The 25,767-nt window shown below is 36.6% G+C and overlaps 1 protein-coding gene and 1 long non-coding RNA gene across 6 annotated transcripts in view; one reads left to right on the top strand and one right to left on the bottom strand.

Moving 5' to 3' along the window:
* The window catches only part of LOC6495749 (disintegrin and metalloproteinase domain-containing protein 12), a 573,836-nt gene that overhangs the window by 496,778 nt on the left and 51,291 nt on the right, over nt 1–25,767 (top strand). For all 4 annotated transcript variants that reach the window (XM_044717324.1, XM_044717323.1, XM_044717322.1 and 1 more), the window contains 3 exons: nt 22,297–22,416; nt 22,487–22,664; nt 23,242–23,392. In XM_044717324.1, coding sequence (XP_044573259.1) covers nt 22,297–22,416; nt 22,487–22,664; nt 23,242–23,392 — 449 coding nt within the window. The remainder of the gene's footprint in view (nt 1–22,296; nt 22,417–22,486; nt 22,665–23,241; nt 23,393–25,767) is intronic.
* Nucleotides 6,255–24,641, bottom strand: LOC123257587. 2 transcript variants are annotated; one of them, XR_006507720.1, is made up of 2 exons: nt 24,530–24,641; nt 6,255–6,426 (listed from the first exon to the last, which is right to left on the bottom strand). It is a non-coding gene; the product is annotated as an uncharacterized LOC123257587 (long non-coding RNA). The 2 variants fall into 2 exon arrangements; XR_006507721.1 differs by lacking the exon at nt 24,530–24,641 and adding an exon at nt 6,511–6,805.

The following is a 25,767-nucleotide window of genomic DNA, read 5'->3' as shown; positions in this document are numbered from 1 at the left end:
TTCTTTGTCTGTCTCGTTGTTGAGACTTGCCTTGTAGGTAATCACTATTTTTTCGCCTAGGGCGTCAGAGATGGGATCTTTGCGGGCCTTCTTGGGGGCATACTTCTTTGTGGCCTTTGAATGAGTTTTCGGTTCGTCGTCGAAGTCAGAGTAAAGGCTTGTGCTTTACTTCTCCGGGCTCGGAGTCGATGGACTCATTGCCGAAGATTTCACTGGAGTTGGCCTTTTTCCTAGGCGGCCGCGCTTTGGGTTAACGGGGAGGCGCTTGCCAGTACAATTTTGCTTTGCATACTGTGGAGTGGTTTTTGTCACTTTTAAGCTTTGGGAGGTCGTAACTCCGCAAAAACTAGCAGCGGTTCGCAACTTGGGTAAAGTTCGACTAGGCAAAACGGTTTGAAATTTTCCACGCATGTGTTTTAAATTGCTCTCGGAAAATCGTGTTTTTCCACAAAACTGGGAGTGTCACTGTCACAAGTTGATGTGCAACTTGTTGCATTTATGCTCCCACACGGAGGAAACAATATTCCATCTCTGTGACTAAAGAATATGTAACACAAATAAGAACTATCAAAATGGAGTCTAGAAAGCTTAATGTGTAAGCCCCTACAATTTTGATAGGTAAGAGTGGTGAAGAGAAACAAACTCTTTTTTTTTTCTTAAATGTACTCGGCCGATGTTTTTGTAAAAATATGTTCTCCAGCTAGAAGCTAGACAAAACAGACCGTCCCAAACATCGGCAATGGGACACGTATTTTGATATCTTTCACTCATATCACAGCCTTTGATTTGGTTTTATATGAGTCGAGGTGTCAATCTCATAATATACTTCTCAGGGGCAAGTCGTAAAACAAGTGTTTGTGATACAGATGGAATCACATGTAAGCGTTTGGTGCTAAGGTCGATCCGGACGGTGTGCTACCATTTTGAGTGGATGGATCAACGGAAAATTCGGGGGCCAAATTTTTTTTCACTGTTCCTGCCCTTGGGGTGGTAAGGGAAATGAGTGGGTGCAAGATTGCTGGTGGAGCCTGAGCCCAGCGATCTCTAGAGCTGCAACATCCCTAGTTGCGAATCTTTAATGAAACTCATTTAAGAGCTTAAGGAAACTAAATTGAAGTTTAATTTTTTGAAAACCAAGGATCAACTCTTTAAACAAATTTTTTGTGTCTCGTATAAACGATAGCAGTTCATCCTACTACACAGTATATCCAGTGAAACGATATTTGCAGTGAAGCCAGCAAATTTGGCGTGAGAGATACATTCTCACAGCCAACACAATAAGCTGGCCTGGGACGGTGAAATCGACTTATTGTTTGATTTTAACAAGCATAAAATATGATCTTTTATGCTCGTTCATCTTTGATAAATAGTTTTCCAATAAAAATTAACCTTCGACTACTAAACCGAAACGGTTGCTACAAAATAGGGAGCGTTAGTTAGAACAGGGGAGAGAGCGAGACAGACAAAGAAGAGCACAGGTGTTAACAGATAAGTAAAAATCATTGTCGAAAATTAACTGTAAATAATTAAGGAAATTAATATCTAAATATCTAAAAGAAACAAAGAAGCAGAACTATACTTGGATTGGAACATTTTACTTAATCCGTAGAAATGCCCTAATGTGGCACTGCACAACGCTTACCGAAACGGATATCTTAATATATATAAATCTCATGTCACAATGTTTGTCTTTAATGGACTCCTAAACCACTTAACCGATTATAATAAAATTCGCACACCATGATCCAACTTGAGAGATAGGATAGTTTAAATCTCAAATTATAGTCGCAATTTTAATTTATTGATAATTCTTTGTCTGTTATTATTTGACAGTCACAATTATTTGTTAACTCCAAATGATTCTAACAGATGGCGTTCGCAGCTCCGAAAAGCTGACTCTGTGAATAGTGAACGAAATACCGTATGATCCTAACAGATGGCGTTCGCAGCTCCGAAAAGCTGACTCGGTGAATAGTGAACGAAATACCGTTTAAATTTTTGGTATCATATGTTACTTAGACTGAGGTGTAAATTAAATTGAAGATAATACAGTGAATATGCCACCGAAAAAATCGAACCTCAACAACGCGAGCAGCAGAGGTTCACGACGCAAACGTGTTGAAAGAGCTCAGCAATTACCACAACAAATCGAAACAATGAATGCAGCTCAAAGAATCAGGAGTGCAGAAAGTCGTGCACAAGAATCTCAAGAACACCGTGACGAACGTCTGCAACAGAATATTACGAGAATAAGAGCGGCACGAGAACGAAACATAGGTACAGTACGAGTACTAGATCTTCGAAGGCAACGGATCAGCCATCAGCCGCTCATTACCACGTGCATCATTCGTTCGGCTTGCCTTTGAATATGCCCCAGATATTAACTACTCAACGCATTCAAAAATAGCTATCGGTGGAATGGATAAAGTATGTCAATATTGTCAGGCATTGAAATTTCGGAATGAAGCAGCCGGCAAGTGCTGCGCATCAGGCTGTCACCTCTACCCGCTCCGCCGGAGCCTTTATTATCCCTTCTTACTGGCAATTCAGATGATTCCAAATTATTTTTGCGTAAGATACGCAAATTTAATTCTTGCTTTCAAATGACGTCATTTGGGGCAACTAAAATTTTTGATCGTGCATCCGATTGACGAAATTTTAAAACTACATTCAAAATTCAAGGCCAGGTGTACCATAAAATTAGGACGCCAACTGAGACGATTAAAATAATCATAATATGTTTAGCTGCAACGGCATTTATTCTTGTTCGTTTGTTTCACAGTTTCATATGTACTTTTTTGTTATTAGTAGCGCATGCGATTTTGGGAGCTTTGGTGGGGTTTCTGCACTCAAGTTCTTAGTTATGCTCTTAAATATTGGAATTGGTGCTCAATGGTGAGCGATATGGAAATTACATTTTGGTTCGAGGAACAGTTCGTCAAACGAATTCAACTGTGGATGGCCCGCTTTAGCTACATTAGCAATGTAGCCAAGGATAAACCAAGAGAGGAAACGAGTTAAATTGTGAAAATGGAAACAAAAATCAAGCAGTTGTCAGAGTTGCCTTGCTGCCAGGCTTTGATATTTTTAAAATGCTCGAAACGCGGGGATAGGTCCGAGTTATTAAACGGATAGAATAGTTACAAAGCTAACGAGGATTGCTGTGCCGTCGTAGGAAATGTAGATTCCATTTTTTAGATTTAAAGCAAGGGAAAGCGATTTAATGCGGCAGAGGCCATTGGTGTTCGAACAAAAAATCCTAAGATGGTCATGCTGGACATATATTAAATTACAATGTCTAAGAAACAGAGGACTAGAATTTCTAGTCCTTCTATTAGGAACGTTAAGATGAAAGCGCGTTAGTAGATGCTGGATATCTAAATCACCACTCATAAGGTTATGTAGAAAAACGACATCCAGAATCGTTCCATGAATTTTTAAGGTGGGTAGGTTTATTACTGAGAGTCTACTATGATAACAGAAAATACATATCTACTGTCCCCTAACAGAAAATAGAAAGAGATTCGTTTCTATTGGGGAAAAGGGTAGGGAGTAACGGACCGAGATAGCTTCCTTGAAGGCACAAACGGAGTTAACCCTTTGGTGATCCGACAAAAAGTTAAAAAAATGACGCGCTGAAAATACGATTCGCTGTTTTAATATTTAACCAGATTTCAGTAAAGAATATTAATAGCGGGGCATTTTTATTTAAAACTGTCCTTTATGGATAAACATTAAATGTATCGACAGGTACTTAACTAATCAGTAGCAGTACATTATAATTGAGTAATTTAATTTGTTAGATTTAAAGTGAATTAAAGTACATGATTTTTACAGCTTGCTGTTGTCCAGCACGGAGATGGCAGACAGGTTGTGGCGATCATGGAGCCTCTGAATAAAGCGTGCGCTGCTTCTCTGGATCTCGTCATTAATTCAGAGGACCTCGGTAATGGTGCAATTGTCCTGGTAGACATGTCGCCGACTGAAGCCAAACTGGTGATTCGGGATCAGTCTAGCCTCGTCCAGTACCGGCAATGATCTGCTCAAAAATACTCTTTCGAGTATTTTGGAGAGCATTTGCAGTAAACTTATTGAACGGTAATCGGCGAGATTGGCTTCAGGTTTAAATGGCTTAGGTATCAGCTGTTAACAGCTTTAATGCAATTGTATCGCCCGCGTCCTTGTTGTTGCTCATGATGGAGATTAGCTCTGCTGTTTCTCCAGCTGTGACTGGTCGAATCGGGTCAGCATCCCGGGAAGGCTCAGCTTGTCGGGCAGTTTCAGCTGCATCCTCCGATCCCCCAATGCGCAGCGACTGAAGGTCGTAAAGACACTTTCGAAGTCTTCAGCAAAAGAGTTGGCCCTGTCCATTTTCGATCTGCCGCCAGTTCTCTGCACGGCTGGCATCCTTTTCAGAGGTCGTCTGATGCTTTTGATGACCGGCCACAGGTTATATTGAGGGTCACCTGGCTCAAGTTGATCGACGACCGACCGCCTGGCAACGGTAGTATTGATGCACATCGTTAAATTATAATGGTGGCTCAACCGTAACCACAGTACTGTACAGCCTTTTAACCTAGAAATAGTTAGGAAGAGTGAATAAAAAGAGTGAATAGTAATGGGCCAAGATGGCTTCCCTGAGGGACTCCAGATGTGGCACGGACTAAGCGGTAGTATTGATTTTTAAATAAGACTCTCTGTGTTCTTCCATTTAAATAGCTGGAGATCCACGTTAAGACATGGAAGAAGTTAAGTGGCCTCTTCATTCTTCTTTGGGTGGGATTATTATATAACTTTGTGCTTATAGAAGCTGAATCCTTCCTTGATATCCTCCAGATCAGAAGAGTGGTGAAGGCCTTTTACGACTATTCGTCTCGGGGCTGAAAAGTATGGAATGGCTTCTTGTTTTTGGTCAAGTAGTTCTCCAGCTTAGTATTCACTAAGTCTTTGTCTGGAGTCATAACCCTTATGATGTTGTTGAGACTTGCCTTGTAGGTAATCACTATTTTTTCGCCTAGGGCGTCAGAGATGGCTTTGGAAAGGGACTTGATGTTGGTCACGTCGGTTATGAACACAGGAGGTGGCTTTATATCTTTGCGGGCCTTCTTGGGGGCATACTTCTTTGTGGCCTTTGAATGAGTTTTCGGTTCGTCGTCGAAGTCAGAGTAAAGGCTTGTGCTTTACTTCTCCGGGCTCGGAGTCGATGGACTCATTGCCGAAGATTTCACTGGAGCTAGCCTTTTTCCTTTTTCCAGATGTTGGACAGCAGGATCTCTTTCGTGGATGGGAAAGCTGAGAATATGCCAAATAGCTTCATTGCTGCTAATGTATCTGCCCATTTGGTATCGTGCTATTTCGTAATTTTTATTCATGTTTTGTACTTCAAATATGGCCAAATCACTGCCTTTGTTTACATATTTACAAATATACTTAATTGATTTAACAGAACTGCAAAGCTCAACATTGATATGAGCTTTGTAAGTTTTTGAAATTAGTGGTGAGTATGGTACCACCCACTGATTATCAAAGTCAACTTGATTTGCAAAGTTCGGCAGTCGCATTGTAAATGTGTGGCCACCATTCTCAGTACTTCTGCGGGGATACATTGGATAACCATCAATATCCGTGATCGTGTCATTCGTATGCGGCTTTGGGAAGTTTTTTTTACATTTTCCATTTTCCATGCACGGTGACGTCATGTTGAAAGCACTGCATGGTCCATTGATCATGTGTTTGGTGACAATATCAAATAATTCTTGATAAATTAATGGGTCTGGAATTTCGGCTGAAATTATTTGATCGATTTTTTTCAGGACGGATTCTATCTTTAAGTCACACACAAAAGGTGGGCATGAGGCAAACCTCGCTTTTGCCACTCTATCGTATACAGCCAACAACGTGTGATACCAAAAATTTAATATTTAACAATAAAATCAATTAATGATTTCAATTTTTGTTTAAACACCCGTGCAGTTAAATCATAACGATGAATGGCTTGTTTTCCTGGCAATAGTAAAGATTGTATCTCTTCCCAATTCGGATTACATGTGAATGTAATAAATAAATCCGGTCGGCCGTAATGACGTACGTAAGTCATCGCATCTTGTATGTATTCCTGCATTTTCCGAGGACTGCCGATGTAGCTTGAAGGTAAAATGAAAGCATTACCGATGTCATTGGGATTTAAATTTCCATCGATGTTTCCAGCAACAGCATCTCGTAAGTGAATATATTCTTCCGATCTTAGTTTTGTCTGGCTGAATCGAAGGAATCGCAAGCGTTCGCTTTCGACCTTAGCATACATATCAACAATGTATTGATGGAACAGCTGACGATATTGAAGGATATAATTGTCTTGACGTTGTCTAACCATTATTCGGTGTGCGTAGTAGTTCATTGAGCTAACTTTCTTATTTCTGTAATCACCTAAGAAAATAAAAAATTAAATGCAATGCGAAATTAAAATGTTTACATACAGTAAGAAAGTAAAAAGATAATTGTCAAATTTACCGGTATTTGGATCATACTGTTTTATATTAAGGTGATATTCATCTTGTCCTTGCCAAAATATCAATGGATATTGTAGTGCGTCATATGAACGGTGTAAATCCGAAATCGTACTAACAGTGTTGTCTCGCCGTGTAATTTTTATAGATCTTTTGTCAACTGGATCACCAACCATGATAACAGCAACCTCATCAACAGTTGGAGCGTTGAATCTACCAGCATGTTCACCTAATGGTACTTTGTCGGATTTTATGACGATTTGATAATTGTCATTTCGCAGTCGTGGCGAAACTCTTTTGATCAACTGAATTTGTTGATTGCGATCTTCTAAAAAATTTTCTAATAATATCACAATTTCTCTTTCCTCTGCTTGTTCAATAAAATTATACAGGCACCGAGTCGTCACGCGCTCTTCACAATCGCCCATAAAATAAATTTGAAGAAATTTCGGATTGTTATCAGGCATCAGTGAACCGATTTTATGGTACACCTGGCCTTGAATTTTGAATGTAGTTTTAAAATTTCGTCAATCGGATGCACGATCAAAAATTTTAGTTGCCCCAAATGACGTCATTTGAAAGCAAGAATTAAATTTGCGTATCTTACGCAAAAATAATTTGGAATCATCTGAATTGCCAGTAAGAAGGGATAATAAAGGCTCCGGCGGAGCGGGTAGAGGTGACAGCCTGATGCGCAGCACTTGCCGGCTGCTTCATTCCGAAATTTCAATGCCTGACAATATTGACATACTTTATCCATTCCACCGATAGCTATTTTTGAATGCGTTGAGTAGTTAATATCTGGTGCATATTCAAAGGCAAGCCGTACGAATGATGCACGTGGTAATGAGCGGCTGATGGCTGATCCGTTGCCTTCGAAGATCTAGTACTCGTACTGTACCTATGTTTCGTTCTCGTGCCGCTCTTATTCTCGTAATATTCTGTTGCAGACGTTCGTCACGGTGTTCTTGAGATTCTTGTGCACGACTTTCTGCACTCCTGATTCTTTGAGCTGCATTCATTGTTTCGATTTGTTGTGGTAATTGCTGAGCTCTTTCAACACGTTTGCGTCGTGAACCTCTGCTGCTCGCGTTGTTGAGGTTCGATTTTTTCGGTGGCATATTCACTGTATTATCTTCAATTTAATTTACACCTCAGTCTAAGTAACATATGATACCAAAAATTTAAACGGTATTTCGTTCACTATTCACCGAGTCAGCTTTTCGGAGCTGCGAACGCCATCTGTTAGGATCATACGGTATTTCGTTCACTATTCATAGAGTCAGCTTTTCGGAGCTGCGAACGCCATCTGTTAGAATCATTTGGAGTTAACAAATAATTGTGACTGTCAAATAATAACAGACAAAGAATTATCAATAAATTAAAATTGCGACTATAATTTGAGATTTAAACTATCCTATCTCTCAAGTTGGGTCATGGTGTGCGAATTTTATTATAATCGGTTAAGTGGTTTAGGAGTCCATTAAAGACAAACATTGTGACATGAGATTTATATATATTAAGATATCCGTTTCGGTAAGCGTTGTGCAGTGCCACATTAGGGCATTTCTACGGATTAAGTAAAATGTTCCAATCCAAGTATAGTTCTGCTTCTTTGTTTCTTTTAGATATTTAGATATTAATTTCCTTAATTATTTACAGTTAATTTTCGACAATGATTTTTACTTATCTGTTAACACCTGTGCTCTTCTTTGTCTGTCTCGTTGTTGAGACTTGCCTTGTAGGTAATCACTATTTTTTCGCCTAGGGCGTCAGAGATGGGATCTTTGCGGGCCTTCTTGGGGGCATACTTCTTTGTGGCCTTTGAATGAGTTTTCGGTTCGTCGTCGAAGTCAGAGTAAAGGCTTGTGCTTTACTTCTCCGGGCTCGGAGTCGATGGACTCATTGCCGAAGATTTCACTGGAGTTGGCCTTTTTCCTAGGCGGCCGCGCTTTGGGTTAACGGGGAGGCGCTTGCCAGTACAATTTTGCTTTGCATACTGTGGAGTGGTTTTTCTCACTTTTAAGCTTTGGGAGGTCGTAACTCCGCAAAAACTAGCAGCGGTTCGCAACTTGGGTAAAGTTCGACTAGGCAAAACGGTTTGAAATTTTCCACGCATGTGTTTTAAATTGCTCTCGGAAAATCGTGTTTTTCCACAAAACTGGGAGTGTCACTGTCACAAGTTGATGTGCAACTTGTTGCATTTATGCTCCCACACGGAGGAAACAATATTCCATCTCTGTGACTAAAGAATATGTAACACAAATAAGAACTATCAAAATGGAGTCTAGAAAGCTTAATGTGTAAGCCCCTACAATTTTGATAGGTAAGAGTGGTGAAGAGAAACAAACTCTTTTTTTTTTTCTTAAATGTACTCGGCCGATGTTTTTGTAAAAATATGTTCTCCAGCTAGAAGCTAGACAAAACAGACCGTCCCAAACATCGGCAATGGGACACGTATTTTGATATCTTTCACTCATATCACAGCCTTTGATTTGGTTTTAATATGAGTCGAGGTGTCAATCTCATAATATACTTCTCAGGGGCAAGTCGTAAAACAAGTGTTTGTGATACAGATGGAATCACATGTAAGCGTTTGGTGCTAAGGTCGATCCGGACGGTGTTCTACCATTTTGAGTGGATGGATCAACGGAAAATTCGGGGGCCAAATTTTTTTTCACTGTTCCTGCCCTTGGGGTGGTAAGGGAAATGAGTGGGTGCAAGATTGCTGGTGGAGCCTGAGCCCAGCGATCTCTAGAGCTGCAACATCCCTAGTTGCGAATCTTTAATGAAACTCATTTAAGAGCTTAAGGAAACTAAATTGAAGTTTAATTTTTTGAAAACCAAGGATCAACTCTTTAAACAAATTTTTTGTGTCTCGTATAAACGATAGCAGTTCATCCTACTACACAGTATATCCAGTGAAACGATATTTGCAGTGAAGCCAGCAAATTTGGCGTGAGAGATACATTCTCACAGCCAACACAATAAGCTGGCCTGGGACGGTGAAATCGACTTATTGTTTGATTTTAACAAGCATAAAATATGATCTTTTATGCTCGTTCATCTTTGATAAATAGTTTTCCAATAAAAATTAACCTTCGACTACTAAACCGAAACGGTTGCTACAAAATAGGGAGCGTTAGTTAGAACAGGGGAGAGAGCGAGACAGACAAAGAAGAGCACAGGTGTTAACAGATAAGTAAAAATCATTGTCGAAAATTAACTGTAAATAATTAAGGAAATTAATATCTAAATATCTAAAAGAAACAAAGAAGCAGAACTATACTTGGATTGGAACATTTTACTTAATCCGTAGAAATGCCCTAATGTGGCACTGCACAACGCTTACCGAAACGGATATCTTAATATATATAAATCTCATGTCACAATGTTTGTCTTTAATGGACTCCTAAACCACTTAACCGATTATAATAAAATTCGCACACCATGACCCAACTTGAGAGATAGGATAGTTTAATTCTCAAATTATAGTCGCAATTTTAATTTATTGATAATTCTTTGTCTGTTATTATTTGACAGTCACAATTATTTGTTAACTCCAAATGATTCTAACAGATGGCGTTCGCAGCTCCGAAAAGCTGACTCTGTGAATAGTGAACGAAATACCGTATGATCCTAACAGATGGCGTTCGCAGCTCCGAAAAGCTGACTCGGTGAATAGTGAACGAAATACCGTTTAAATTTTTGGTATCATATGTTACTTAGACTGAGGTGTAAATTAAATTGAAGATAATACAGTGAATATGCCACCGAAAAAATCGAACCTCAACAACGCGAGCAGCAGAGGTTCACGACGCAAACGTGTTGAAAGAGCTCAGCAATTACCACAACAAATCGAAACAATGAATGCAGCTCAAAGAATCAGGAGTGCAGAAAGTCGTGCACAAGAATCTCAAGAACACCGTGACGAACGTCTGCAACAGAATATTACGAGAATAAGAGCGGCACGAGAACGAAACATAGGTACAGTACGAGTACTAGATCTTCGAAGGCAACGGATCAGCCATCAGCCGCTCATTACCACGTGCATCATTCGTTCGGCTTGCCTTTGAATATGCACCAGATATTAACTACTCAACGCATTCAAAAATAGCTATCGGTGGAATGGATAAAGTATGTCAATATTGTCAGGCATTGAAATTTCGGAATGAAGCAGCCGGCAAGTGCTGCGCATCAGGCTGTCACCTCTACCCGCTCCGCCGGAGCCTTTATTATCCCTTCTTACTGGCAATTCAGATGATTCCAAATTATTTTTGCGTAAGATACGCAAATTTAATTCTTGCTTTCAAATGACGTCATTTGGGGCAACTAAAATTTTTGATCGTGCATCCGATTGACGAAATTTTAAAACTACATTCAAAATTCAAGGCCAGGTGTACCATAAAATCGGTTCACTGATGCCTGATAACAATCCGAAATTTCTTCAAATTTATTTTATGGGCGATTGTGAAGAGCGCGTGACGACTCGGTGCCTGTATAATTTTATTGAACAAGCAGAGGAAAGATAAATTGTGATATTATTAGAAAATTTTTAAGAAGATCGCAATCAACAAATTCAGTTGATCAAAAGAGTTTCGCCACGACTGCGAAATGACAATTATCAAATCGTCATAAAATCCGACAAAGTACCATTAGGTGAACATGCTGGTAGATTCAACGCTCCAACTGTTGATGAGGTTGCTGTTATCATGGTTGGTGATCCAGTTGACAAAAGATCTATAAAAATTACACGGCGAGACAACACTGTTAGTACGATTTCGGATTTACACCGTTCATATGACGCACTACAATATCCATTGATATTTTGGCAAGGACAAGATGAATATCACCTTAATATAAAACAGTATGATCCAAATACCGGTAAATTTGACAATTATCTTTTTACTTTCTTACTGTATGTAAACATTTTAATTTCGCATTGCATTTAATTTTTTATTTTCTTAGGTGATTACAGAAATAAGAAAGTTAGCTCAATGAACAACTACGCACACCGAATAATGGTTAGACAACGTCAAGACAATTATATCCTTCAATATCGTCAGCTGTTCCATCAATACATTGTTGATATGTATGCTAAGGTCGAAAGCGAACGCTTGCGATTCCTTCGATTCAGCCAGACAAAACTAAGATCGGAAGAATATATTCACTTACGAGATGCTGTTGCTGGAAACATCGATGGAAATTTAAATCCCAATGACATCGGTAATGCTTTCATTTTACCTTCAAGCTACATCGGCAGTCCTCGGAAAATGCAGGAATACATACAAGATGCGATGACTTACGTGCGTCATTACGGCCGACCGGATTTATTTATTACATTCACATGTAATCCGAATTGGGAAGAGATACAATCTTTACTATTGCCAGGAAAACAAGCCATTCATCGTTATGATTTAACTGCACGGGTGTTTAAACAAAAATTGAAATCATTAATTGATTTTATTGTTAAATATTAAATTTTTGGTATCACACGTTGTTGGCTGTATACGATAGAGTGGCAAAAGCGAGGTTTGCCTCATGCCCACCTTTTGTGTGTGACTTAAAGATAGAATCCGTCCTGAAAAAAATCGATCAAATAATTTCAGCCGAAATTCCAGACCCATTAATTTATCAAGAATTATTTGATATTGTCACCAAACACATGATCAATGGACCATGCAGTGCTTTCAACATGACGTCACCGTGCATGGAAAATGGAAAATGTAAAAAAAACTTCCCAAAGCCGCATACGAATGACACGATCACGGATATTGATGGTTATCCAATGTATCCCCGCAGAAGTACTGAGAATGGTGGCCACACATTTACAATGCGACTGACGAACTTTGCAAATCAAGTTGACTTTGATAATCAGTGGGTGGTACCATACTCACCACTAATTTCAAAAACTTACAAAGCTCATATCAATGTTGAGCTTTGCAGTTCTGTTAAATCAATTAAGTATATTTGTAAATATGTAAACAAAGGCAGTGATTTGGCCATATTTGAAGTACAAAACATGAATAAAAATTACGAAATAGCACGATACCAAATGGGCAGATACATTAGCAGCAATGAAGCTATTTGGCATATTCTCAGCTTTCCCATCCACGAAAGAGATCCTGCTGTCCAACATCTGGCAATACATCTTGAAAACTGTCAACGTGTATACTTCACTGAAGAAAATGTTCTCCAAAGAGCGTTCGAAGCTCCGAAAACGACTTTAACTGAATTTTTTACATTGTGTCAAAAACCTGATGTTTTTGGCCAATTTGCGAAGACGTTGGTGTATGGTGATGTTCCACGTTATTTCACATGGAACAAATCCAGTAAAAAATGGGAGCCACGGAAACAAGGAAAACCACATCCTTCCATTACAGGCATATTCAAAGCAAAGACATTGGGGAGACTTTTCACGGTACATCCAAAGCAACGTGAGTGCTTCTATTTACGTTTGTTATTGGTGAATGTTCCCGGACCAACGTCTTTTGAATTTTTACGAACAATTAATGGTCGAGTATTCAATACGTACCAGGATGCATGTCGTGAACTGCGATTGCTAGAAGACGATAACCACTGGGACTTAACGCTTGCTGATGCTGCGTTGACAACGACACCGAATAACATTCGTCAGTTGTTTGCAATTATTTTGACGACATGTTATTCCTCGCAAGCACAAACTTTGTGGGAAAAATATAAAAATTGTATGACAGAAGACATCTTCCATCGAATTAGACAAACAAATCGATGCCAAAATATAGATTATACACCAGAGATGTACAATGAAACATTGGTCTTGATCGAGGATTTATGTGTTCTTATTTCAAATTTACCACTTAATCATTATGGTATGCCATCACCGAATCGTCCAGCCACCGACTTAGTCAATACCGATTTACAACGAGAAAATCAATATGACCATTGAAGTTTAGCAACAATTATCATGAACAGTAAACCATTACAGACAGCAGAACAAAAAATTATTTATGATCGGATTATGCTGGCTGTTGCTGCTGAACAAGGCAGTTTTTTTTTCTTGGATGCACCCGGTGGAACCGGTAAGACATTTTTAATATCGTTGATTCTTGCCAAAATACGGTCGCAACAAAAAATCGCATTAGCAGTAGCATCGTCAGGCATTGCGGCTACTTTACTGGAAGGTGGGCGAACAGCACATTCAACATTCAAGCTGCCATGGACGTTCATAATAAACCAGATGCAATGTGCAACATCAAAAAGAATAGTGGAATAGCTACAGTGTTGCGGAAGAGTTCTATAATAATTTGGTATGAGTGCACAATGGCACACAAATATTCACTTGAAGCATTAAACAGAACTATGCAAGATTTAAACAGCAATAATAAACTTTTCGGTGGTTCTATCTTACTTTTGTCTGGTGAACAACAACCAAACAACTACTAGATATTGGGAACGGTAAAATAGAACTGCAACCAAATACGCAATGCATTAAGCTACCCGACAATTTTTGCACTGTTGTTCAGAATAAAAATGAATTGATTCACAGTATTTTCCCGGATATACAGAATAATTATTTGAATCATGAATGGCTTAGTCAACGGGCGATTTTGGCAGCCAATAACGTTGATGTTGACGAAATTAACTTCCAAAATCAATCAATTTGTAATAAAAATGTTGGAAACAGCCTTAAGCATCTTTGAAAATAGATGCTGATTAGATTGCTTCAAAGGGAATCTGTAGAAACCCATCCTTCTAGCTTAAAAAACAACAAAGTAATGTCAATTCCCATCAATCAGTTATAAGACAGCTATTGGGTATAGTCGGCCGATCCTTATGAAATCGGAATTTAGATCGGAATAATTTGCCTAAAATATAATCATAAAAAACCAGAAAGCAAAGCTAACTTCGGGCGGAGCCGAAGTTGATATACCCTTGCAGTTAAGGTTGTGCCATTTCCGATCGTTCAGTCATATGGCCGCTATAGGATATAGTCGGCCGATCCTTATGAAATTAGGCAATTCAGATTATTTAAAAAAAAAACAACAAAGTTATGCCAATTCCGATCGTTCTATGAAAGATATAGGATATAGTCGGCCGATCCTTGTGAAATTTTGTACATAAGATATTATGGCCAAATAACGTGTGGAAAATCCCAACCCTCTAACATAAAAAACACCAAAGTTATTGCATTTCCGATCAATCAGTTATATGGCAGCTATAGGATAAAGTCGACCTTCCATAGCTTCCATATAACTGAATGATCGGAATCGGCATAACTTTGGTGTTTTTAAAGCTAGAATGATGGGACTTTCTACGGATTCCCTTTTGGGCAATATAATCCGATCTGCTTAATTTCATAAGGATCGGCGGATTATATCCTATGGACGCCATATATCTAAACGATCGGAAATGGAACAACCTTAACTGCAAGGGTATATCAACATCGGCTTCGCCCGAAGTTAGCTTTCCTTTCTTGTTTATTATCTAATTGAATACAATACAATTTAATATCTAATTTAAACAATACCTTTCGATTGGTATATAATTCATTTAGATCGGTTGCCTACAAAAAATTTGTTAAATTAAAAAATTTAAAAAAAAGGTTCTTCCAGTTTTCCTAGTTTAACAAATTGTTGAATGTAACACTTTATTTTGGATGTGCGATATAAAATAATAAATATTAGAAAAGTATTGGCGGAGTCGTTTGTTCTAAAAAAAAAAAATGAAATAGATATTTAAAAAACCTTTTCAACGGTGTAAAGCACATTTTAATATCTTTCTTAATTATAAAGTTATGAATTTTTAATTACCAACGTTTTTTTTAATTTTTTGACGTAAGCTTAAGGTATTTCAAAAAGTTGCAGAACAATAGTTGCTCATATGATAGTAACAAACATCTCCAATTTTTTTCAGAATTTCCAACAAAAAAGTAGTGCAAACAGACGCACACTGGCTTCATTTTGAAGAAGAAGAAAAAATTGAATTTTTTGAATAACTTCTGAAAGAAATCGGATCGGGTCGGTTGAGGTACCAATCGACGCGTATTTAGCATTAGAATGCGAATATATAAAAACATTCTATCTGTGTCCACCAGCCCATTTTATTGATTAAAATTTTTTTTAATTTTACTCTAATTTTTCCCAAACCAAATAACTTTTGGAATATGTTTGGAACAAAATTATCTAATTGAAACAATACCTTTCACCTAACAATACCGTCACCTCGTGGACTGCCGTTCACAGTGATCCCATCTTTCTTATTTAAAAAACACCAAAGTTATGGAATTTATGGCATTTCCGATCAATCAGTTATAAGCTATAGGATATAGTTGACCAATCAAGACCGTTCCGCCTTATATACTGCCTACAAATAAAATAGGGATTTGCGCAAAGTTTCAATTCGATAGCTTCAAAACTAAGAGACTAGTTTGCGTAGAAACAGACAGACGGAAATGCTCATATCGACACAGGAGGTGATCCTGATCAAGAATATATATACTTTATAGTGTTGGAGATGTCACCGTTACTGCGTTTCACTCTTTTGACAAAAATTATAATACCCTCTACAAGGGTATAAACGCGTAACAAGGGACTTACACCGCTGCCAGAGCATTGATTCTAACGTTTCGCGCGGTTCCCACTGCATACGTACAGCCCACCTCCCGTCCAACCGACCGAGGGACGCTGCCGCATAACGTACGGCTCGAATCGCGGGGATAGATCCGAGAACGTTTAGGAGAAGAGTAGGGGTAAGATATTACGAGGAAGAGTGTTGCATAGATAAGGCGTTTAGTATAAAGGATTTAAGATTGTTAGTGGAGCAAAGTGGCAAGGTGTGGTAGAGACCATTGTAGTCCGAACATAATACCCTGAACGGATCGTGTTGGGCATATGTCGAATTACAATGGCTAAGGAGTAGAGGACGGAAGTTTCTAGTCCTTCTACTAGGAACGTTAAAATTTAAGCGTGTTAGTAAATGCTGACTGTCTACATTACCATATATAAGATTATATAGAAACATAACACCCAGCATCGTTCTACGATTTGTTAATGATGGTAAGTTGATTAATAAAAGTCTACTATGATAAGTGGGAAGGTGAAGATTTGCATCCCAATTAAGTCCCCTAAGGGCGAAAATCAGGAAGTTTTTTTTGTACACATTCTATGTGATCTCGGTGTACTCCATATTGAGGACTCCAGACACACGATCCATACTCAAGAATCGGACGAACCAATGATGTATATAACGTTTTTGTTATGTACGGGTCATTAAATTCTTTTGACCATCTTTTAATAAAGCCAAGCACACCCATAGCTTTATTAACCATGGTAGATATATGGTCGGTAAATTTAAGTTTCAAATCTAAAAGGACTCCCAGATCGTTAACCTGAGTTAATCGTTCTAAAGCGTTCCCATAGAGAAAGTACATAGCCTGGTGAGGACTAGTTCGATAAAAGGACATGAGTTTACATTTCGATCCATTAAGCTTTAGGTTATTTGCAAAACACCAATTTTGAAATTTATCCAAATCGGATTGAAGTCTAGATTGGGCACTAGTGAATTTATACTGAAGACAAAGCTTAACGTCATCAGCGTACATAAGTACGAGTGAATCAGTTAAGGCAAGGGGCAAGTCATTAATAAAAAGTGTAAAAAGTAAGGGTCCAAGATGGCTTCCTTGAGGCACCCCAGATGTGACGCGGACTAGACGCGAGGTAACATCTTTAAAGAAGACACGTTGGGTTCTTCCAGATAACGTTTACCAGAAGCTTTTATAAGGTTTTGCGCACTATATTTTTCAAGAGCTAATCAATGCTAATATTATGCAGTTTAAAATGTAAAACGTATTTACCTACGGCGAAATTACTGTGGTGCTTACAAAAGACCGAGGCTATAAGAGGTTGCGCGATGTTATTAGGTGGCATTTTGTGGAAGAAGAGTGCGTTTACGCATATACGGATTTATTTTACGGGACTTGTCGGCAAAGCCGTACCTAGCCAGGATTGGCGAAGACAGCAGCAGAAAATCGTTTCGGAGAAAATTAGAGGAGTTCAGTCGTTTTTGGGTCTTGCATGATTTTTCACAAAGTTTATATGTTACGCATATTCCCCTACTGCTGACAAATTAGTTGCGGAAAGATGTTGATTTTACCATGGGTCCCGAAAAAAAGTCGATAGAGTAATCCAAAAATACTCTGGTAAATGAGCCTATGTTACAATCACGAACGCATTTATGCATGGGCTTGAAGTTGCGTTACTACAGCAGTTGGAAGTCAGTTAAGTTGCAACAGTTCGTTACAGCTTAATAATTCCGACTGGGTCACGAAATATTAACGCACTTTAATTTCAAAACATGAATTATTTTTCAAATGCCTCTTTTCGTTATTTTCTTAGACGAATTAAACGAATCTCCTATCCCAATTCACAAAAATTTAAGTACAGAATTTGTTTCCACGTCTAAAGCTAAAATAATTATGGGAGGCTCTAAGATTCACGAGGAAATCAACCACCTATGTATACACCAACTGCCTAAGTGCAATAATTTAGAAGTTGTCCAAGAAATTTTCCAAATTATTTATTGAGGTGGAAATAATAAGGACAATAAAGTCATATTCGGTATACACTTGCCAAAGCCAACTATACTAACATTTTGTTAAACATTTTAAGTATCCACCCCAAGTATCCAAAATATGAGTACACTGATAGATAAATGGGTTCTAAATTTGACAACACAAAATTCTTAAAACAAGACTCAAGTGTTCTTGAATTAATACTGGAATTCGGAATTGAAATTAGCATGAATGGGTTATCGAAAAAATTTTGTTGCCAAACGGGAAGAGGGTAAAATATGACTCAGCATAAAATTGATTTTTAACAGCATGGAGATACAACTTAACTTCAAGAAAATTTTTTGTGCGAAACCTTGTCAGGGATAGCTAGAGTAGAGCAACGGTAGAGTTCTCGGCTGATGTGTGAAGGGTCGAACCCGGTATCGAGCCGAGCTCGAGAATTCAACTATTTCTGTTATTTTGTTTATTTTTGTATTTTTGTTAACCAATTATTTGGCCATATGTATGTACGACTATTTAAAAGAATATGCTGGATCAAGTTTATTTCTTCTGTTTAAGGCCATAAAACATCAAATTGAAAAAGGGTTAGTAGATGCCATAACTAATGATGCGCGCTACTCTCTTTCGGAAGAGCGTCTTTTACATGAGCAAGTTGCTCATTCTGTTGTAATTTTGCATATCTTGCAAGATGATCTTGATGAAAAAGTTCAGTGCCGCGTTAACGATTGGGATACGATTTCGCAAGTGAAGCTAAAAATACTAGATGCTATTTTTAAAAACACTCCGTTTTCAATGAGACCATCTATATACGAGGTTGACTTAGAATGGAGACATGGGCGTGGGGGTCACCTAACATTGCAAGATGAAGACTTAACCACAAAAACAATAAACGGTTGGAAACGACTTAACACATTAGCTCACTATGGAGTCAAAGAATCGGCTGTAATGCCTCTTATTGCTAGACAAAATGAAAGTTATCATATACCCTACAGTAAGGGCCACCATGCGGCACCATATCATAATTTTTATTTCATAAACAATTCCCAAAGCCATATCATTATAAATAACGACATTGAGTTTGGATTGCAGCAGCCTCGGATTTACCATCTGATTAAACCTTTAATACCTGATCATTATATGAATATAAAAAATTCGACTTTATCAGGACCGTCGGCAGCATTGCAAACTTCGCATTCTACAAGTTATTGTAATGACAGAATAAACAAAACTATACCTGAAGTATACTTAACTCGTCTATTAGCCACTAAAGGAACTATTCAAAAATTTGTCGACGATTTCTTTTCAATTGTCCTAACAGTTAATGAGGAACTACCACCGGCGGTAAAATGGCTTTTTGATTTGTTGGACGAAGAAGCTTCGAGACATGGAATTAGCGATTCTGATATTGTCCATGCGTGGAAATCTAACTGTTTGCCTTTAAGATTTTGGGTTAATTTTATAAAAAATCCCGACTTTATATTTGATATAAATAAAACGTTTTCTGTGGACTCATGTTTAAGTGTAATTGCACAAACCTTTATGGATGCCTGCTCAACATCTGAACATAGACTTGGAAAGGATTCGCCTTCAAACAAGTTGCTCTTTGCAAAGGATATTCCAAACTATCGAGTAATGGTAACGAGTTTTTACCGCGATGTTTCTCGTCTTCCGCAAATAAGCGACCAGGAAATGAGTACAGCCATGCAACAACTGTCGGTAAGGCAGCTCGAAGAATTTGATACAATTTCAGCTTTGAAGGAGCTATATATTTATGTAATGAAATACAAAAATCAAATTATGGAAGCTCTTAAGTCTGATATGAATTGTCGAAAAATGAACCTGTCTCAAAAATTAGAAAACGTTGCGAGTACACTGGATGGCGAGGAAATTTCCAATTGCTGACATAAAACTTTCACTGTGACGTCATCTCGTGGAAAGTATTAATAGAAGTTGAAGATATGCAGGTTATAATCGTAATACAAAACATATAGACTTAAATAAAAAATATTTGTGTCTTCAATTGTAAGATAATATTAGATCCTTTATTATAATTAAAATAAAAAAATTTGTCTCATGTAAATTCATATTATTAAGAATATTTAAATAAATTTTTATGATTATTTTGTATATAAATATATAAGAAGAATAAATGATTCAAGGAATAATAAAAAAATAAAAGGGTGTGTCAAGCCTACGCAAGACAGAAGTGAAACTTCTAGTATTCCTCTCTCTCTATTTTCATTTCATCATCTCTATTTTCTCTCTTAGGTTAGTTTGAAAATTAGAGGTTAAATAATTCAACGACGAAGCATGAATTTGCTTTTTCTAATATTTTCTTATAGATGAATGACGTTCGATTAATGTATAGTTCCAAAAATTTTCAATTTATTCACAAGTATACAATATTACATAAATAACAATATTACAATTAACAAGAAAGGAAAGCTAACTTCGGGCGGAGCCGAAGTTGATATACCCTTGCAGTTGAGTCGCAGTCCGCTAGGTGGCGCCACGCATCTTATATTATTAGATATATAGCGGATCGTATATAGTCGGCCGATCCTTATGAAATTTGGCATATCGAATTATTTTGCCAAAAGAGGAATCCATTGAAACTCCCATGCTTCTAACTTGAAAAACAACGTAGTTATAGCATTTCCGATCAATCAGTTATATGACAGCTATAGGATATAGTCGGCCGATCCTTTTGAAATTCGACAAATCAGATTGTTTTTCCCAAAATAGAATCTGTACCAAATCCCATCTTTCTAACTTAAAAAACAACAAAGTTATGCCAATTTCGATCGTTCTATGACAGCTATAGGATATAGTCGGCCGATCCTTATGAAATTTTGTACACAAGATATTTTGGTCAAATATAACATGTGTGGAAAGTCCCAACCCTCTAACTTCAAAGTTCAAAAACAACAAAGTTATGGCATTTCCGATCAATCAGTTATATGGCAGCTATAGGATATAGTCGACCGATCCCGGCTGTTCCGACTTATATACTGCCTGCAAAGGAAAGAAGGGTGTGTGCAAAGTTTCAACTCGATAGCTTTAAAACTGAGAGACTAGTTTGCGTAGAAACAGACAGACGGACAGACGGGCAGACGGACAGACGGACATGCTCATATCGACTCAGGAGGTGATCCTGATCAAGAATATATATACTTTATAGGGTCGGAGATGTCTCCTTCACTGCGTTGCACACTTTTGACCAAAATTATAATACCCTCTGCAAGGGTATAAAAATTACAAAGAAATTACAATGACAATTTACCAATCATGTGCCATTTTCATTGTCAATTTCATGAATATCATTTCCTAATGTCGTGATAATTGGGTTATGGTAACTAAAGTGCGAGATATATACGTGAGCACTTAAATCTCTAATGAATCGTGCAAAAACTGCATCGATTGTTGTCCCGTGTCTAGTCGTGCTAGTGTTCCTATCATTAACAATATCCAAATTGAGTGTGTTTTTGAAAAAGTTCAATAACGCAGTTCGCTGGTGTCTGAGAGAGAGGAAAGAAGAGAAGAGAGACAACGTTCGTGAGCGGCTCTCCCACCTCAACAAGCGCATATGGTGAGAGAGGGACAGTGAACGGTGAGGGGGGTGGGGTACTCGCATTTTCGTGTCGATCCTGACTCGGTTTTACTCCGTCCCCGAAAATCCATTACGCGCCTAAAGAAGTTTCACTTCAAAAATAAATAAATAAGATTTTGGCTGGCAAGCCCTGGGATAATTACCTTATGCCAGGCTAAGTTTTTCCGCCACTTTTATTATTTCACTTCGAATAATCCATATATATTCTACGATGCTTATGTATTTTTCCGATATATGTCTTATAATATAAACTTTCACTTACCTGCAACGGTATCTAAACTTCCATTATATATATGTATAAAATTTTCATTATATGTGTATGTAAATGATGGTATATTATATAAATATAATATATATATAAATATATCCTACCATCATAGGCAACCGATCCAGAAAACTTTTTCGTTTCCCCATCGGGGTTTTACTTTTACTATCCGGTTTCAATAAGAATTTGGATAATCAAAACTCACAGGCGACTAATCCGGCTTTAATACCTTTTTTTATTAACATAACAAGTGCCCTCCCAGAGTTTGCCTGATAGTTTTCTATTATTATCGTTTTATAGTTTAATAAAAATACACATAATAACACTTTGGTTCTTAATGTGAAAATGTTTTGTTGAACTGCAGGAATGTACAGTGTGGGACTCTGCAATGCAAGGAAGGGGAGCGACAACCCGTAAATGATGGCATCGATCAGCTTTATTCACGAACTATAATATCAATCAAAGGTCAGGAATACGAATGCAAGTATGTAAACAGCCTCAGATCTTTTAATAAAAACAATTAATTATTACTTTTAACCAATAAAAATTTAAAGGGCAACCAGTGGACAAGTGGGCGCAAATAGTTACCCCCAGCATGGTCTAGTGATGGATGGGACACCATGTGGTGATAATTTAATTTGCCTGAACCAAACATGTATCAGTCTATTTCCGTATGTAGATCAGACAAAGTGCCCAACAAATAGTCGCGGTCAAGAATGCTCAGAACGTGGCGTAAGTAAATTATAAGTCAATACCTTTTATACTCTTGCAGAGGGTATTATAATTTTAGTCGAAAGTGTGCAACGCAGTGAAGAAGTCATCTCCGACCCTATAAATTATATATATTCTTGATCAGGATCACCTCCTGAGTCGTTATAAGCATGTCCGTTTGTACGTCTGTCTGTCTGTTTTTACGCAAACTAGTCACTCAGTTTTAAAGCTATCGACTTGAAACTTAGATCACATCCCTGTTTGCAGGCAGTATATGAGTCGGAACGGCCGGGATCGGTCGACTATATCCTATAGCTTCCATATAACTCATTGATCGGAAATGCCATAACTTTTATGTTTTTTAATTTAGAAAAATGGTACAGATTCCATTTCAGGGACTCCAAAATTTATCCGATCTGCCAAATTTCATCTGCCTACTATTTCCTATATTTTCATATTTTCTTATATGACATATATGTATATAATAATGTTATCTGCAAGGGTATATAAACATCGGCACCGCCCGAAGTTAGCTTTCCTTTCTTGTTATTTATACATAATCGCATTCTACCAATATTTAAAAATATTTTTTTTCCAGGTTTGTACTAATACAAACCGTTGTTTTTGTGATATGGGATGGGGTGGCACAGATTGCAATTCTGTTGTGCTACTGACCACAGCTCTACCAACTGAAACTTTACCCACCCCAGAAAACACAATTAAAATGGAAAAAAAAGAAACTCCATATGGTAAGAAATAACTATGCTGTTAGCGTTTATGAGAGCAAACGTTTCACTGAGCTAACTTACGCTACGTGCTAATTAAGAGAATTAAGTTTTTCAATTTATTAAAGAATGAAACCGAAGCCAATAATGGTTTTAGTCAATTTTAATGCTTTGAGTTCTTTATTAATTAATACAAAAAATTGAAAAATTAAAATAGTTGCAAATTTGATCTATTTTATGAGCCGTAATGTTAATCGTTTTAGAATAAAAAAGAAAATCTGGCCTATGTTCGGTTTCATTCAAAAATTTTAATTATCCAAAAAATAAAATTAAACTATTTTAAACAGTAAATGATTTTGGCTTGCCATTCAAAATTTTTATGTTAATTTTAATATTATTATAATTACTGAGTAAAATATACAATAGATTTATTATTCAGGTAGATATTTAAATGTGTTGCCATTTTTTTGTAAATCATAGTTCCTAACACAACTAATGAACTAATTTGATTATTTTTTTTATATTACGCATCGTATTTTGAATACGATTTTTAGTTTATACTTTATGATTTCCGAAAAAATAGCAATATAAAATCTAATGCTTAGAATTTAGCTTTTTGCCCCGAAGCTTACGTGCAACATACAGTTTAATGAGGACATTTTTTAAACCTTCATATCAGACACTCCTTTCATGAAATGGAATTTAAAGAAAATTAAAGAAAAAAGAAGCTTTAAAAAAACGAAAACTTCGGGCGAAGCATATGTTTTTGTACCCTTGCAGATATTATATATTAGCTATAACTTCTCATAAGTCGCTCACTTCAAAGTATGTATGTCGTAATATATGGTCGAAAGAGATATGATAAAAAAAGATGGAACAAGTTATATTATATTAATTGAAACTTATGTACATACATAATATAATATGTAAAAGAATTAGTTTCCATTTGCTATATTTCCACTATTTTCTGTGTATGTATGTATGTATATGGGGATACGTAAAAGTAAATATATTCTATCATCAATTTAAAAAAAATTGATCATACAATATGTGATGCCAAATTACTATAAAGGACTTCATAAAATAATATACATTTTTAATATACTTTTTTATGTGAAATAAATATTTGAATAACAGACGAGATAATTATCGGGTATTTACAGGTCTGTAAACTCGAATTTGACCGTAATTCCTTTTCTATTATTATTTTCAAAGCGTGCCGTTTTACCGTTTCAGATTTCGCTGTAAGAAATTATTATGTTTTAGTACTTTTAATACTAAAATACTATTTGGCCTACTACTAAGTAAATAAAATACTTTTAGAACCCATAAAAAATTTTAATTCATTCATTGTGAGATAAAACTTATCGCACAGACAGTGTAAATTTACGAACATTTTTTAATTGAAATTTAATTTTAATTTAATTAAATTGGAAAATAATTCAAAAATATATACAAATAGTTGAATGTAATGCTATAGCGAAGCCTCACGAACCAGTATAAAAAATCGTCAAGAATGAGCGTTATTTAGTCATAATAAACTTATTTATTAATGGTGAAAATACATCATTCAATTTTTTATTATTTATTATATATTATTTGGTAAAGCTCAATAGATTTATTTGGAATCCTATACTTTCATCCGTTTCAAATATTTTAGAAAATATTTTCAATTTATGTGAAAAATCTTAATTATTCACATTTGTATAGAAAAATAACTCGAAAAAAAACAACGGGGTTTTTATTCAGATGGCGATTAAGCTTCAGGACGAGTTTTACATTTTAGTAAGTGATAACGGTATTAGGTATAAACAATTTTCAAAGTGTTTAATTAAGAAGGCAGTCGGTGAATGATTAAGTCAACGATAATTAATAAGGTAACAAAAGTTGTAGTCTAGTATCAAAATGGTAATTACTAAATTTACTCTTAGCATAGCTTTCCCATCTATATTTCCAGCTCTTTCAAAATGCGAAAATAATATTAATTATTTTATTTTATTAATATTCAAATTTTTTGATAAGTGTTCTTAATAAGAAATATCTATTAATAGAATATATCTAGAACTCATTACCATTATAAGCAGATAGCTTATTAAAACACTTAAATACTTAAAATACTCAATAATTATTCTGAACAAAAAAGATTAAAACTGATTAAATGTTCCCAGTTTTAATCAAAAGTTTGGGATAAATTATGGGATCAAATTATGGGATAAAAATTATGGGATCTCTTTTAATTGCTAATTAATATTCAATCTATATAAACTTTTTTTTTATAATGCTCCATAACAATTTTCTATTTTTATAAAAATAAAAAAACATAATTTCACTTTTTACTATTCGGATAGTATCTGAAATCTTGTCTCAAAGTTAATTTCTAATGATTTTCAAACTGTCGT

This window comes from Drosophila ananassae, chromosome XR, assembly GCF_017639315.1.
Source record: "Drosophila ananassae strain 14024-0371.13 chromosome XR, ASM1763931v2, whole genome shotgun sequence".
NCBI lineage: Eukaryota > Metazoa > Arthropoda > Insecta > Diptera > Drosophilidae > Drosophila > Drosophila ananassae.
This window is presented reverse-complemented; position numbering and strand designations above follow the sequence as displayed.